We start from the raw sequence: 16,893 nt of genomic DNA on the forward strand, positions 1-16,893 counted from the left end.
TTAGGAAACGTTGCAAGTAGACATGCACAAGGCAATCTCCAAAAACTCCTCCATTGATGGAAAACCCCTTTAAGATGCTATAACAGGAGTGTAGTCATGGGAAATGATGGGAGAATCCCATAAGCAGGAACGTTGGAACTGTAAAGGAACTCAGAACCCAACACATAAATTCACTGCCTATTAGGAATTCAAGGAAACACCCGAACACCTTCGCCTTTCAAGAAGAGGGACCTCCCTACTTGGAAATTCATTTTAACAACATAACGCAGGAGAAAAAAAAACACAACACATTAGTAATACAGGCCTGCCTAAATTGTACCAGTTACGAAAGGAACCCCAACATTTCTGATATGACTATAAACACCTTGAATGACATAAAAGGTCTGTACAACAGACCCATACAAAAAACGATAATAAAAAAAAATAATAATAGAAAGTATTTTCAGACTCAACCAAAACCCCATTCCGATATCAGATTTCCTTTTGCTAAAACAACCAACCTTATCTTGTCCACGTGACTGCTGGAAAATGATAAGTAGTCCTTTCACTTTTTGTGATTTTTTTTTTTGTACATTTTTTCTTTTCAATATTTTTTTTTTCTGAGTTTTTTTTTCCTTTTTACATTTTTGGTTAGAAAGTTCTCTGATCAGTGGTCATCCTGAAAAGAGAATGTTTATTATAAAATTAGGCAAAAGTCTGTCCAATATTTGTTCTTCTCGTCTTTTTCGCTTTTTAAAATTTCCTCCCACTGCTTTTCTTCATTCCGAAGTCTCCCAACTGGGTGGGAGCAAAAATCGTACTTTTTAAATTCTTTTGTCTTATTGATTGCCAGATGAAAAAGCGACGGAGGTGACGCAACGGCCTCGGCTCACTGTGCCTTGGAGCCGGAGGTTGTGGTGGTGGAAGCTGGTCCGCTGGCAGAGGCCACTGTGAAGAGAGAGTTGTGGATGGAGTCGATCGAGGAGTGAAGGCTTGTGATGGGTGTGCCAGCCCCTGCGGCTGAGACCAGGCTGACCGGGCTGCTGGTGAGCAGAGAGAGGTTCTGGGGGTTGAGGAATAAGGGGGCAGTCACAATGTTAGGAGTTCCACCAGCATTGGCGAACACCAAGTTCCCGTCCAGTGGCGTTATTGGAAGAGATCCACTAGATGCCAGAGCTAGGAAAGAGAAGAAAACGTAAAAAAGGGATAGAGAGACAGGCTTTCATGTTGAAGGGAATGCATATTTATCCTCAGCATATGGTTTTCATTCATTGGGAAATATCTAAACTTTTATCAAAAGTTTTTTTCTCAAGTAGATTCAAACCTCATCGATAAAATATTTTATAAGCTCCCACCAAAGATGAAATTGTTCAAAATGAATTTGAAATCACCCTAATTTTTTTTTTTTAGTACCTTTTCAATTGCTAAGTAGTGAAACGTATTTTTATTTCAAAAATATGTTTAATATTTTATCCCTAACTAAACCGCCGAATTCTCGCCGCTGTAAACTATCTAAATCCCCCCAAACTCCCCGGGGGGCAATCTGGGCAGCGCTTCCGTGTGAGGCAGAGCTATGAGCCGCAACTCTGCCTCTCAGTGCGTCTGTCAGCGCCAGATCGCCGACTCCCCCCCGCCCCTCTCAGTCTTGCTTCACTGAGGGGGCAGGGGAGAGGCGGAGATCCGCCGCTGATAGACGCATGTGAGGCAGGGCTGCAGCTCATAGCCCCGCCTCACACGGAAGTACTTAGGGCAGCAAAATCCACGACTTTTCGTGGATTCTGCAGGGGGGAGTTAGGGGGGGATTTAGATAGTTTATAGCGGCGGGAATGCGGCGGTTTAGTTAGGGCTAAAGTATTAAACACATTTATGAAATAAAAAGACTTTTTTTTAGAGACTTCAGAGTCTCTTTAAGGGCCCTTTCACACCAGAGGGCTTTTTCGGCGTTTTAACGCCACAGCCAAAGTTGGTGTTTTCCAAGGTAAAATGAAAGTCCATAGACTTTCACTTTACCTTTCACATCTAACGCTGCGTTTTGGAGCGTTGAGTTTCAACGCTCCCAGGCGCTTTTTCTGGGCCTACCGCAGCATTTCTCATTACAATTGATAGTAATGTATTGGCGTTAAAACGCCTTCAAAACGCCCTGAAACCGCCTGCAGCCAAAACGCAGCGTTTTAGCCTTTTACCGCTGCCTGTAGTGTGAAAGAGCCCTTAACCACTTGAGGACCCACCCTTTACCCCCCCTTAAGGACCAGCGCTGTTTGATGGGATCTGTGCTGGGTGGGCTCTGCAGCCCCCAGCACAGATCAGCGGGCACGCAGAGCGATCAGATCGCCCCCCTTTTTTCCCCCCTATGGGGATGATGTGCAGGGGGGGTCTGATCGCTCCTGCTGGTGGCATGTTGCGGGGGGGGGGGGCACCTCAAAGCCCCCCTCCGCGGCGAAATTCCCTCCCCCTCCCTCTCCTACCTGTCCCCCCAGTGATCCGGGCTGCACAGGACGCTATCCGTCCTGTGCAGCCAGTGACAGGACGTCCTCTGTCACATGGCGGCGATCCCCGGCCGCTGATTGGCCGGGGATCGCCGATCTGCCTTACGGCGCTGCTGCGCAGCAGCGCCGTACAATGTAAACAAAGCGGATTTTTTCCGCTTGTGTTTACATTTAGCCTGCGAGCCGCCATCGGCGGCCCGCAGGCTATTCACGGAGCCCCCCGCCGTGAATTGACAGGAAGCAGCCGCTCGCGCGAGCGGCTGCTTCCTGATTAATCAGCCTGCAGCTGGCGACGCAGTACTGCGTCGCTGGTCCTGCAGCTGCCACTTTGCCGACGCACGGTATAAGCGTGCGGTCGGCAAGTGGTTGAGGACACCCGAAGCGAAAATAAACTAAGGACATGAACGATTGCATCTATTTTCCTTCCCCTAAAAATGACTTTTTAAGATATTCCAGTTTTATTTTATGTTTAAATCTACTTTTTAAGTTTTAACTGTTTTATTGTTTTTGCTCAATGACACATTCACTGAAGTATGCCAGAGCTAGAATCTATGAACTATTGACCCTTTTTAGCTCTTTCCTGCTCTCAGAAGCCATTTTCTAAAGGGTAAGTGTTTTATAATTGGAATTTCTTCTCAGTGAGGGTCACACTGTAGTCGCTTCCTGTCTGAGTCAGGACTGAGTCAGCCACTTACATACCTGATATATAAAGGGAACCTAAAAACTGAGAAGGATATGGATTTTTCCTTTTAAAATAACACCAGTTGTCTGACTCTCCTGCTGATCCTGTGTCTCTAATACTTTCAGCCACAGCCCCGCAACACGCATGCAGATCAGGTGCTCTGACTGAAGCCAGACTGGATTAGCTGCATGCTTGTTTCAGGTGTGATTCAGCCACTACTGCAGCCAAAGAGATCAGCAGGGCTGCCAGGCAACTGGTATTGTTTAAATGGAAATATCTATATACCTCTCAGTTTAGGCTCGTTCACATTAGGCGGTTTTACTTTTTACCACCCAAGGCCTACTATACTTAGACACCCCCTGACTAAAAGAATCTTTAGCCTCCCCAAGCATAGCAGGGATTTTTAGATTTAAACAATTCAGATTGCCCGGCTGTCCTGCTGATCCTTTGCCTCTAATAGTTTTAGCCATACACTCTGATCAAGCATGTAGATCTGGTACTCTGACTGAAGTCAGACTGGATTAGCTGCATGCTTGCAGGCGTGTGATTAAGACTGTGGTCAAATAGATCAGCAGGGCTGCCAGGCAACTGGTATTGTTTAAAAGTTTGAAAGAGCAATGATACAACAAAAGAAAAAAAAAAGTCTAATTTTTATTTTCAGTTATATACGGTAGCTGTTTTTATAACATTGCATTTGAATATCACAGTTGCAGTATAGAATCCACATTCTAGCTCTGCTCTGTTTAAAAGACCGTGACCTTTGGACTTTCCTGCAGTAAAACCTTATCTCAAGCTGTTTCTCAGCTGCTAAAGTTCTTCAGAAAACAGGACTGTGTTCACCAATGACTAGCTTAAAGAAGCTCTTTTGCACAGATAGTTTTTTTTCAACTCTTCCTGTACTGGAAAACAATAGGAGACTTTTTCTTTGCTACTAATGTTCTATTTATTATCTGTACTACACATACAATTCATTCTCATAAGTTTATTTTTGCTGCAGATTTGCTTTAATTACTGCCTGGAACTGTCCTCCATGGTGTCAGTTTACAAGTTTTGAGGATCCTGACAGGTGGAAGTAAGTATAGCAAACCACTGAAAAATTAAATCCAAGTATAGAGGGAATTATTATCCTCCGTGAAGGTCGCTCAAGTGTAATTGGTCTGGTTACAGATAATGCGGCCATCACGCAATTAATCTGAGCCGCAGGCGCTGCCATAGAAAAGCCGACAATGACAGAAAGCCCAGCGAGCCCAGGTGTATTAAATATCTGCGCTCTATATGAAGGGGGTCATGTGACTGACCTTGTATAGTCGCCAGGGTGCTGTTACTCATCAGCGCGGGGCTGAGCGCACTTCCCAGCGTTCCTGGATTCAGGCTGAATAAGGCCCCTCTGCAAAGGAAAGCAAAGACAACAATGTAGCTGCATACAGGTGTAGCACATTACAAACCAATGACAATACACTAAGAGGGTCCCCAGCATGATGAGATAAACGTGTGTAAGTACAGTCCCAATCCTACATAGAACTAGCCTGCATTCATTTTAGATCACTGTAAAGCTGGAGCTCTTGTGGCCCCCATCACCATCTGATGCGATAATTTTATCAAATCGTATGAAAATCTGTGCAGCAACAAGCATGCTGCTGCTGCCCTGCCCCTGCTAAACACCCCTACTCCACCTTTATATAGCTTCCCAGCCACTTCCTGGTCTGTTCCTGCTGATCTGCTCCACTCTGCTCCTGCTAAACACCCCAGCCCCACCTTCACAGGTCTTCCCAGCCACTTCCTGTTCTTCTCCACTCCACCTTCATAGGTCTTCCCAGCCACTTCCTGTTCTTCTCCACTCCACCTTCACAGGTCTTCCCAGCCACTTCCTGTTCTTCTCCACTCCACCTTCATAGGTCTTCCTAGCCCCTTCCTGCTCTGCCAATGCTTCCCTGCTCCACCCTGCTACTGCTAAACACTCCACCTTCTTATGTCTTCCCAGCCACTTCCTGATCTGCTACTGCTGCCCTGCTCCACTCTGCTCCTGCTAAATACTCAAAACCCACCTTCGTATGTTCTCACAACTGCTACTGTAAAACACTCCAAAAAAAAAATCCCTGTAAAACACTCCAAAAAAAATCCCAACTGGAATGCTTCAGATTGCTCACTGGCGAACAAGACATCCTGCAGGCGAGCAGTAAGTGCCTGAGAACAGAATATCTAGATGGAGTGGTACTAGAGGAGCACAGAACCGAGATGCCTGCTTACATTAACCCTTTAGCAGCCAATTTATTTAGAGACTTGCAAGTGCTCCAGGCCAATTTATTTGAGCACATTTTTTATTTCTTATTTGTTATCGTTGCTTGTTACTAATTAGTACTGCTGTAATGTGTTTTCATGGCCACTTGTCACTAGGGGGCAGTGTGAGACAATAACAGAGGACTTCTGCTTTCAGATTCTTTTCTGCTACTAGAGAGAGATCAAAGCATTCCAAGAATTTACAGCATGATGAGTTCTGCCGACTGAGGTCAAAAGCAGAGCACTTATCTCACACGAGATAACTCTAGTGATGCTGCAAATGGGTTAATCTGATAGAATAATATTGGGTTATGTAAGGAGCACAGTGCGTATAGCAAGAGCTCTTACCCAGCTGCAAACTGTGAGGGTGCCATAAGCCCGGGGTTGAGTCCCGCTGCGGCGGCCATGGCAGCGAGGCTTGCATTGGAGGGCAGCTGTGCTGCTCCTTGTAGTGCGTTGGCTGCTGCCGTGTGAAGCCCCGAGGCGGTCACCATCACCTGCCCGGCGCTTAGGTGGGAGGTCAGTGGAGTGGAGGTGGTGTGCGTTGTAGTAGTTTCACTGGCGCTGGAGGCTTCCGAGGCTCCGGCAGAGGCGGATGGGGAGGGGCTCAGTGATGGTGACGTCAGGGTGGAGGATACTGGAGGTGCAGTAGATATCACAGTTGCCGTATTGGCGGTGGGAGTCCCTGTTGTGCCTGAAAAGGAATGGATAGAATTAATTCCTGGGGGCGTTTCAAAAACGACATGTCTACGTTTTGCCAGTTTTTATAAATACTTCAACCACTTAAGGACCATAGGCTTACCCACCTAGAGACCAGGCTATTTTTTTTTACAATTTAGGGCTCTGCAGCTTTAAGAGCTCACTGCAGAGCCATACAACACGGCACACATATGAATCCCCCCCCCCCTTTCTGCTCACCAACAGAACTTCTTGGTGGGCTCTGATCACTACCCCAATGTTTATTTTAATAAATCTGCCTATTTTTTCCCCTTCCTTCCTCCACCCGCCAGCAAATGACAGCGATCGGCTGACATAGCCATCACCCTATGAGATCCGATCGCTCTTGTGCCTCCCCAGGGGACAGCCGAGTGACACAGCTGTCCCCAGTACAGCGCTGCACTAGATTGCAGCGCTGTACAAAATAAATAGACGGCGGTTTTGCCATTTAACAGTCTCCTAACGGTGATCGCCGCTAGGAGACGGATGATGGAGCTGAGTGCCTTCATTGAAGCGGGGATGCGCGGGTGATCTCCTGCAAAACACGACCCAAATTGGCGTTAGGCGGTCCTCTAGTGGTTAAAGTGAACCTGAAGTGAAAGTAAACCTATGAGATGATTGTATGCATGGTACGGATAATAAATAGATCATTCGTAGCAAATAAGAGAGTATCATATTTATTTTCAGTTACAGTAGAATCTGAATTTCGTTATAGTAAACCTCTGATATAGTAAACTCAGTCCTCAGGCCCCAGCAACTGCGCCTGTATAAATATACAATATATGCCCAATTCTGATATAGTAAACTACTTTTCCTCGTCCCTTGGAGTTAACTATAATGAGATTCTACTGTATATAGCTTTATTTATAACATTGCATCAGACGGTCATAGTTGCAGTTTAGAATCCACACTCTGCCTTTTAAGCTGTAAAACAGCAAAAGAAGTGACCCTTTAAACAGCCAAGGCAGAGAAAGTTTTTCTGCAGGAAAGTTCAACGAGGAAACTGTAACCAAGGATTGAACTTCATCCTAATCAGTAGCTGATACCCCCTTTTCCACGAGAAATCTTTACCTTCTTCTCAAATAGTTCATCAGGGGGCTCTGTATGGCTGATATTGTAGTGACACCCCTCCCACAGTGTGATGTCAGCACCTAGGTACTGACAATCACACTGTGGGAGGCTTGTTGAATTGTGGGAAATGAATATGCGCAGTAGCAAAAAACCAAGGACACAGGGACAGGATGACGCAGGGATTATATAGAATTATTGTAAAAATTAAGCACTTTTTTCCATTATGTTATTTCTACTGCAGTTCCTCCTTAAAGGGGCACTACAGTGAAATTTTGGCTAATGGGATAACCCTAGTGAGGGCTGGAGCACACCAAAAGCGCTTCTGAGCGCTATGAAAAGCGCTTGGCTAATGTATTTGAATGGGATGGAGCACACCAGTGCGATGTGCTTTTTTCCCAAATGCAAACGTGGGTCCTGCAGCATTTCTGAGGATTTCTGAGGCAATTCAATGTTAAAGTGAATGTTTACCGGTTTTAAAAAGAAAAAGTCAGATACTCACCTAAGGAGAGGGAAGGCTCGGTCCTAATGAGCCTTCCCTCTCCTCTCCCGGTGCCCGGTCCCGCGCAGGATCCCCCGTGGCAGTATTCGACCAGTTCGGTCAAATACTGCCACTTCCGCATGCCGAAGGGAGCTTTCGGAAGGCTTCGGGAGCACTCGGGCTCCCGAGGACGCGGCCGCTCCATACTACGCATGCGCGAGCGCCCTCTATGACACACTCGCGCGTGCGTAGTATGGAGCGGCCCGTCTTCGGAAGCCCGAGTGCTCCCGAAGACCTCCGAAGTCCCTGCGGCGGCCGACGCGAACGGGGGAGCCAGTGCAGCACCGAGGGCACCGGGAGAGGAGAGGGAAGGCTCATTAGAACCGAGCCTTCCCTCTCCTTAGGTGAGTATCTGACTTTTTGTTTTTAGAAACGGTACCCATTGGTTTAAGTATAGAAAAGTGGAAAACCGCTCTGAAAAGCACTGTATCACAGCGATTTTCCAAGCGTTTTTGTAACAGCAGCTCTTCAGTTATAGCTCTACTGTAACAAAATATAAAAAACCGCTACTCCAAAAACCGCGAGACATGCTTAGAAAATCGCTAGGCACATGCCTAGAATCGGTGGGTGAAAGGCTGCGCGTCCCTAAGCATATGTTGCAATTGAATGGTTAATCGCCTAGAATCGGCTAGAAAAATCACTTCAAAAAGCGCTGAGCGTTTGGAATAACGCTCTCGCTTTTTGGTGCGCACTGGCCCTAACATGTTTCTAACAGTATCTGAAGCATAGGATAATTTTTAGCATATATTGGTTTCACCTGATGATGTCCCTGATGCGCTATTAGAGAAAAGATTCCTCATGGGAAAGGGGTTATCAGCTACTAATTGGGAAGAAGCTCAATTTTGCACTCAAGTTCCTCCTTAAAGGGACACTGAAGAATCACTCTCGTCCCCAGCCTGTCAGCTCCTGCCACCGAAACAGGAAGTGGTTGCCGGCGGGGCCAGGAGGATCGGAGGGAGACAGCGAGGGCACCGGACAGCTGCAGGGGGCTATTGGAAGCCCCAGGTGAGTAAAACTTTTTTTTTTTTTTTTACTTAAGCGTCCCTTTAACCCCACCACTGTACAATGAACTCCCATTTGCTTTACAGGGACACCTCACCTGGGACAGAGTAGCTGGTAATGGCTGCAGCACTGGTCAGAGGGAGCACTGGGTTTACAGTCAAGGTGGTCGCTGCAGTGCTAGTCACAAGGCTCGGTGTAGAGGCCACCTGGAAGGCAAGGGACATGTTAGATACGATTCAGAACAATAAGGTAACTGCAAATACTCAGACCAAAAGGCATCTGAGTTATGAAGAGATGGAGGGAGGAGGCCTGGTAAGCCAAATAAAGACATAAGCCGCAGAACTGTACCACGTGCAGGAACCAGACCTCATATTACTGTCTCCGATATAAAAGAAGAGACATTGGTTCCTACAATAGTTTTCAGTCTTCTGCCTACGGGCAGTCAAGACACTGGCCTCTAGATGGAGCTGCTGAGCTGTGCCTCACAGGGAACTGACAATAACCAAGGGTGGAGGAGCACGGTATAGATCGGTCCTGTCTCTCCTGAAGAACAGGGCCAGTCTTACTGGAAAGAAGACAACGCGTTTTGTGGGTGTGTGCCTTCTTCCTCAGGGCAATTCAGATCAAAAAGTGCCTTACTGTCTGGCTTTATCTAGCATGAGTGCCTGCTTGAATAAACTTTTTTTTTTCATTAAGACTGGCCCTGCTCAGCAAGGGGCGGCTCTAGGCTCATGGTGGCCCCGGGCAGAGAAAGAACCGGTGGACTCTTTGCCCGCCAAGGTCATTTGAGTATTGTATGCAGAGTCAATGGCCTTGTCTATTGCCGACACTGCATAGCCGCCTTCTGTCCATGACACAAATGTAACTTTTATTGAAATTTTCCACTAAGTTTAGCCTCTGCGCCCAAACACCGCCCAAACACTCTTGAGCGTGTCCCAGCGGCTGCAGCTCTTGAGTGCTTTAAGACCGACAGGAGAAAAGCGCTATACAAATTATTATTATTAATAGTTTTATCCACAACTACACCTAGGAGAGCGACCATCCAACAGGACCAGGTAAGCTGAGCGGGGACGTTTTTTACCCCAATAAGGTGGTTGCCAGGATCAGCAACCAATCCTAGTGAGTATACATTATATACTTACAGTCACCCCTAAAATAACGGTACTACCATTGGACTCCCGGTCCCTCTGTTTACCAGATGTTTTAGGAGTGTGATCCTACCACGTGAAACACTGAAACAGTCCCAATTTTCTGTTTGATAATCCTTGTGTTCCAGTAACCACAGGAAATGGAACTCATCTGACAGGAAACCACCCACTCTTCCCCACAGGGCTGTGGAGTCGGAGTAAATTTGGGTACCTGGAGTCTGAGTTGATGTTTTTTTTTTTTTTTTTTTAACCAAAACGAGTTTATTTGAAAAAGCAGTAGAAAAGTGTACACAGGCACTACATTGAGCAAAACAGCATGAAAAGGATAACATGTCAGGGGTTACAAAACAACTGTACAGTGCAATAAATAGCTAAGTAAACATATTAATCTTTGTAAGTAAATATGAGAGACATTTAACATTAGTGTCAGAGATCCTTCATATAATATCATACAGGAGTAAATATTGGTGGGGTATTTAACACAAATATAGAGTGTGCCTCCATTATTAATTACGTGGTCTGGTATTCAACAATTAAGAATATTAAGAAGGGGGCACAGAAGTATAAAGAGACCAGTGCAGAACGCACCAAAGAACAGTGCGCTCAGCAACCGGCACATTATCGGTCAATCCATTTATCCCACACTAAATGGAATTGTTGTAACCGTTCCCTGTGAGTGTAGGCAAGTTTCTTAAAGGCGATACCATTGTCAAGGCGTTTGATCCAGCAAGCAAGTTGGGGTGAGTTTGGCGATAGCCAGTGCAGGGCGATTTCTTGCCTGGCGGCAAATAACGTCTCTCTAATAAAGGTTTTGGTGGCAGCTCTTAAATCCTCATCTCGTATTACTCCAAGTACACATAGTACTGGGTCAAAGGTTACAGGACAACCCATTTTGTCATGGAGGAAACTGATGACTTGCTTCCAAAAGCAATCAACCTGTGGACAGCTCCAAATAAGGTGAAGGAAGGAGGGGTAGGGTATAGCACATTTAGGGCATACATCTTGAGCGTTAGGATTGTATTTGGCAACTTGCTTAGGTAGTAAGTAAGTTTGATGAAGAATGTAAAGTTGAGTGGCACGATCCTTCACACATAAAGAAACCCTTTTAACCGCCTCCAGTGCATCATCCCAGTCCTCTTCACTCAAAGAGAGGCCAGCAGTTTCCCATCTATTCTTAGAGTCAAGCGTTCTGTCAGGTGCATTACTCTCTACCAGCTCCTTGTAAATGTCCCCTATCAGATGTTTTTGGGGGCCTCGCTCAATTAATTGTAAGATTGGGTGTGGCTGAATATCAACCTTGTTGCCTTTAAACTGAGCACGGAATGCATGCACAAGTTGTACATAACGAAAATGATGAGGGGTAAATGCAGGAAACTTATCTACTAGCGAGGGGAAGGAGATAATGCTTTGTTTTGAAACAATTTGACCCAGGAATACAACCCCATTCTTTTGCCAGAAGGTCTGGTCTGGAATGGAAATGAACTCCGAAAGGTTTGGATTATCCCAAATGGGGGTATGAAAATCGTAGGACGTAGAACTGTATAAGCCACTTATTCTCTTCCACACTCTCATGGCTTAAGTCAGTATAGTATTGCGGTGAGACTGTAGGGGTATGACTTCCCTAAGGAGGTCCAATGCCACATTGTCTAATGAAGGGTTAACAGTGTAACCTAGCGCTTCAGGATTGTACAAATTAGAAGTGCAAAACCAAGAGGCAACATGTTGCAATTGAGCTGCAAAATAATAATGCTGCATAGAGGGCAAAGCAAGGCCGCCCATACCATTTGGATTAATTAACAAGGAATACTTAACCCGGGCTCTTTTACAGTTCCAAATAAAGGAGAGAAGGTGAGTTTTGAGTTTTTTGAAAAAAGCAACAGGAACATACACTGGTGATTGATGTAGAACATACAGAATTTTTGGAAGGAGTATCATCTTTACTAAATTTATTCTGCCCACAACTGTTAAGTATAGCTTGGACCAGGCTTTGCACTTCGATTGCACATGATTAAGAAGGGGAAAAACCTCCGCCTGCAAGTACATTTTAGGGTCCACGTGTATCCACACTCCTAAGTACTTAAAGGATGTAACAACCTGCAAGAGATTTGAGGACCGAGGTGACCCATCTGGAGGGGAATCAATATATAGCAGAACCGACTTAGATTTATTCAATTTGAGGCCTGAGTAATAACCAGATTCCTCTATCGTGCTTAATGCTGTCGCCAGGGAGACATCAGGATCCTCCAGGTACAAAACAGTGTCATCGGCATAGAGGCCAATTTTCTCTTCAGTGTGCATAGTACGGAGGCCACGAATTAAGGGGTGTGCCCTAATGCGACATGCCAAGGGCTCAACTGCTAAGGCATATAGAAGCGGAGAGAGCGGGCACCCCTGCCTAGTTCCACGACCCAAAGTAAACGGACTGGATATCCACCCATTAGTGCCCACCCGAGCTCTAGGCATATTGTATAAAATTTGGACCCACCTACAGAAATTGTCCCCGAATCCAAACCTGGCAAGGACTGCCTGAAGATAGGGCCACTCCACTGTATCAAAGGCCTTTGCCATGTCGAGGGAGGCCACTATTCTATTACCTTTATTTAAATGGGATGCCTGTAGATTAGTCATTAAACGACGTATATTCATTGCCGTATTTTTCCCGGGCATAAATCCAGTTTGATCTGGATGTACTAATGATAAGATTACTGAATTAAGACGAATGGCGAGTATTTTGGCAAGAATTTTGATGTCAGCTGTTAATAGGGAGATTGGGCGCTGAGTTGATGGTTTAATAAACTGAAGAGTCGGAGTCTGTAGTCGGATGATTTTTGTACCAAATCCACTGCCTTGGTAAGTATTAGGCTAAGGAGTCACAGCCATTTTGGGAACCTGGAGTCGGGAGGTTTCATAAACGGAGGAGTCTGAGTTTGAGTCTGATGATTTTTATACCGACTCCACAGCCCTGATTCCCCAGATCTCCAGCTCCTTATCATGCACTACAAAACAACCTCAAATTTCTCCCTACATTTATATTTACTCCTCTAGCATACTGTTTTATGAATAGTTAATAAAAGATTATTTCTACTGTGGCACGAATGGTTCTATATTAAGCTCGTCTTCATCTAACTACACTATAAATGGCCTAAGCCATTTCAGCCCTCTGCCATAAAGAGCGCACATTTTTTTATTGCTTATGTCTGTTCTTTATGAGGATATTGACGTTCTGCGGTTTTTGTATGGCTGAATACTACTGTAGTATATTCAGCAGTAGCTGATTGTATTCAGCAGTTAATTACGGATATTACTGATGTAAGGCAATAGTTGAGGCACTGGGGAAAACTCAATTTAGAGCTTTATGAGCCAAAAAGGGCAACGACACAGAACATCGTCCTTTTCTCCAGGAGGACTCAAAGCACTTCAGAGTTACAGCCGCTTAGGGCGCGCTTCAAGGGTGACCAGGATCATTAGGGAGCTTTGCCCAAAGACCCCTTACTGTTTTACATACTGGCCTGAGCTGGGATTCAAATCCTGGTCAAAGGCTCAAATTCCACATCAAAGGCAACCGCCTTACCAGTACGCTATCCAGCTGAATGGTGAAAATAGAGGACGCACCATTCATAGTTTTGCCTTGGACTTGTCTTTATGTCTGCAGACTCCATGCCATGCTGGTAACCCAATATCAGGCTGCACATAGCCGACCATTAGATAGATCCTCCTCTGATGAAATCTGAACAGAGGGGGATTTATTTCCTGCCCACACACTGCCCAGAAATTTCCAAAATATTTAGGCATGAAATCTATTAGTAGTCACCCTGCCACGTACATAGGTCCCCCTCCCCAAAAGAGAGTCTCGCCTTCCGCCGGTGGGACTCTGGCCTCTTTCTGTGTTGGTCGTCACCAAGATGGTTTGGTTTGTGTTCACCAAGAGGGGACACCGGCCAGGGATCGTGTTGTTGCAATATTGATTCTCTTCTAAAATGATCCAATCAGAAGGTTGATCAGGTCAAAATATCAAGTAATGGGTGCAGGGCTGGAATTATCGTACCCACAGGCGCCTGAAGATGGATAGGCGGCTCACTTCCCAATGCCTAGTCCCAAACTGAGTGTAAATGAGAGGATACTCACCCGGGTGTTGGCATTCCACTGACGAGATCTCCCTTCAGTCGTGGGTACCTCTAGCTCAGGCATGGGCAAACTCGGCCCTCCAGCTGTAACGAAACTATAAGTCCTACAATGCATTTGCCTTTATGAGTCATGACTGTGGCTGTCAGACTCCTGCAATGCATTGTGGGACACTCCTTAACAGCTGGAGGGTCAAGTTTGCCCATGCCTGCTCTAGCTACTTAATACCGAGGGTACCTCTAGCTACCAGGGCTGTGGAGTTGGAGTCAGAGTCAAGGAGTCGGGGCAATTTTGGGTACATGGGAGTCGGTGGTTTCATAAATTGAGGAGTCGGGTGATTTTTGTACCAACTCCATAGCCCTGCTAGCTGCCTACTATGACAGGCAAGGGAAGTAAGGGAGAAGCGACAGCTGGGCTAGCCAGCACACTTGCGGTGTGGTTCGGAGGAGGTTTGTAGGATCACGGAAGGTGAAGTCTAGGGTGCCAGGACATCGGTTTCCATAGGCTCCTGTGATGTAAATCTAGGCCTGAATGTATGGGCACCCTTAGGAAGGTCCAGTAGGACTCTGGGTCACCAGTGCATTAATTTGAGAACACGGTGACTCCGGTGTGATAAGGCAGCTCCTCCTGTATGCTATGAATGTTCCTTGCAGAAAAGATTCATTAATGGGACATCCATCCCAACCCTCAGATATCTTACCAAAGGAGTCGGGCTTGAGAACATTGCTTTAATGGGAGAAGAGCCGGCTCCACCGCTACTCGGAGGGTTGATCCTCTTCTCCTTCTGACGTCGGTTGCAGAACCATACCCGGATGACTTCCTTCTCCATGTGTAGCTGGTCGGCAATCATGGTGATCTCCTCCGAGGTAGGCTTTTGGTTCTGCTTAAGAAAGACAGAAGAGGACGAAAGACCTTCAGATGGACACAATGACTAGAAATCTAAACAAGCGGCACCCAAGAAGATGGCCCAGTACATTTGTCATTATCTTTAACATTTTTCTCTCTCTTGAGTTCAAGTTATAGGCAAAAAAAATTGCAAACTGCACATACACCAAATACTCCCAGGTATGGAAGTGAAAAGGCGTGCGGCCCAGGTCTGCGTGTGTGAGGTAGCCCGCGACTGCCTCAGTTAAAGCGGTTTAAAACCCTGACATATTATTCAATAAAAACAGGTTTACCTACTTTTTATATGCCATACAGTTATATTTGCATTTGTGCATAAGTATTATTTAGAAGTTATAGGTTTCCAAAAGTACAGTTTGCTTTGTGAGCTGACTTTGCATTTTATTAATAAGTGGTTTTATTCTTTGCTGTTTTGCAGACAGACATGCCTCAGTGTCTCTCTCTGTCTCCAGCAGCTCCTGCACAGTCAGAGAATGTGTCACATTCCTCACTTGATACATTTAAGTAAACACAAGATAACATTATATAAAGTTCAGATGTGTCTGCAATTCACTGCACTCAACATTCAAGCTCTGTGTGTAACCCTTCGAATGCTAGTCTAGTAAAAAAAAAAAAAAAATGCTGGTTGCATATAATATGCTGTAAATAATGTTTTAGTGCAAAGATGAAATGCAGGGTTATATTCCACTATAATCAGTTTTCAGAGGGGCATGGCTGCTAAACGGAACAAAGGGAAACCAGAAGGACTACAGAGGGCTGGAAAAAGCCCCAGGAAAGTTAAACTGTTAAACTTAGTGACTGCAAGCCAGATAACTAGAGATTAAGGTGTTGGGGGCTCTGGGGCACCTCTTAGTCTAATAGCAATCAGTGTGTGATGGCTGGGGTGGGAGGGATTGGGGGTGCTGGAGGAACTTGTCCCGGCTCTGGGCAACACAGATGGCTGTGCGTTCGGAATGCAATGTACGCTATCTGCGTTGTAGTGCGCTGCTGATCCCATTCATAACAGTGAACGGGATCAGCGCTGCGCTTTACCGAAAATGCGCACAGCAGTGCTGTATCCCATCACACTGCTGCACAGCGCATATAGTCTGAACGTCAGAAGTGCTGTCTATGCACTTCTGACATTCTTGCGTGTTGCACACCATACGTAAAACTGAAATGCACACGGCAGCGCATATAGTGTGAACGAGGCCTGAAGACACAAATTTGAACTGTGGGATTCTTAGGTTTGCTTTATGCCCAATACACACAATGCAACTTCCTGGCAGATCGACGGGTCAAATTGATAATTTCCGACATGTCCCCGATTCATAACTTAACTGGATCTATTTTCAGATCATTACTGCCCAAAATCAACCCAGTTTGGGAGCAGATCGGACATGAAGGAAATTAGTGAAGTAACCAATCGATCTGATGGGAAATTGCATGGTGTGTGCCAGCCTTTAAGTGAACCTTGCATTGCAAAGCTATGGAGACCGCCATTTTTAACTCTAGGCGGCTGTATGTTTGACTTCTGAAAAAAAAAAAGACGCACCTGGAACAAGGATACAGTTCAGATGTGACTTTATTCTGTATTTTCTGATCTGCATGCTCATTTCAGGGGAAGGACTTAGAACAGGGCTGTCCAAATGGCGGCCCGCGGGCCACATCCGGCCCTGGAGAGCTCTTCCTGTGGCCCAGTCCGTTTGCAGTGTCACTACCCCTCTTCCATGCCCACATCTTTCTCTCCGCCCCCAAAGCCAGAACTCCGATCCCTCTAGACCAAAACTTGTCCCTCCACATCCATTAAGTTGGACAGCACTGACTTAGAGGACTCCACTTGAAGGTCAGCATCACAGCCACCAGAAGAACTGGTATTCTTCAGAAGGCATTTTAGTTCAGAGCCTATTAACTTCTGTAACACAGGTGTCGAACTCCAGTCTTCAAGAGCCATATCCAGGCCAGTGTTTAGGACTGACAGAGAAACTG

The 16,893-nt window shown here is 45.8% G+C and overlaps 1 protein-coding gene across 12 annotated transcripts in view; it reads right to left on the bottom strand.

The window, feature by feature from the left end:
* Positions 1–653: 653 nt before the first annotated feature.
* The window catches only part of POU2F1 (POU class 2 homeobox 1), a 244,598-nt gene continuing 228,358 nt past the window's right edge, over positions 654–16,893 (bottom strand). For 8 of the 12 annotated variants that reach the window (XM_068270826.1, XM_068270825.1, XM_068270831.1 and 5 more), the window contains 5 exons: positions 14,723–14,905; positions 8,850–8,958; positions 5,773–6,118; positions 4,446–4,534; positions 654–1,155 (listed from right to left, as the gene is read on the bottom strand). In XM_068270826.1, coding sequence (XP_068126927.1) covers positions 869–1,155; positions 4,446–4,534; positions 5,773–6,118; positions 8,850–8,958; positions 14,723–14,905 — 1,014 coding nt within the window. In that variant the 3' untranslated portion in view covers positions 654–868. The remainder of the gene's footprint in view (positions 1,156–4,445; positions 4,535–5,772; positions 6,119–8,849; positions 8,959–14,722; positions 14,906–16,893) is intronic. The other 4 variants (XM_068270829.1, XM_068270827.1, XM_068270824.1 and 1 more) reach the window with 1 other exon arrangement.

This window comes from Hyperolius riggenbachi, chromosome 2, assembly GCF_040937935.1.
Source record: "Hyperolius riggenbachi isolate aHypRig1 chromosome 2, aHypRig1.pri, whole genome shotgun sequence".
NCBI classification, from domain to species: domain Eukaryota; kingdom Metazoa; phylum Chordata; class Amphibia; order Anura; family Hyperoliidae; genus Hyperolius; species Hyperolius riggenbachi.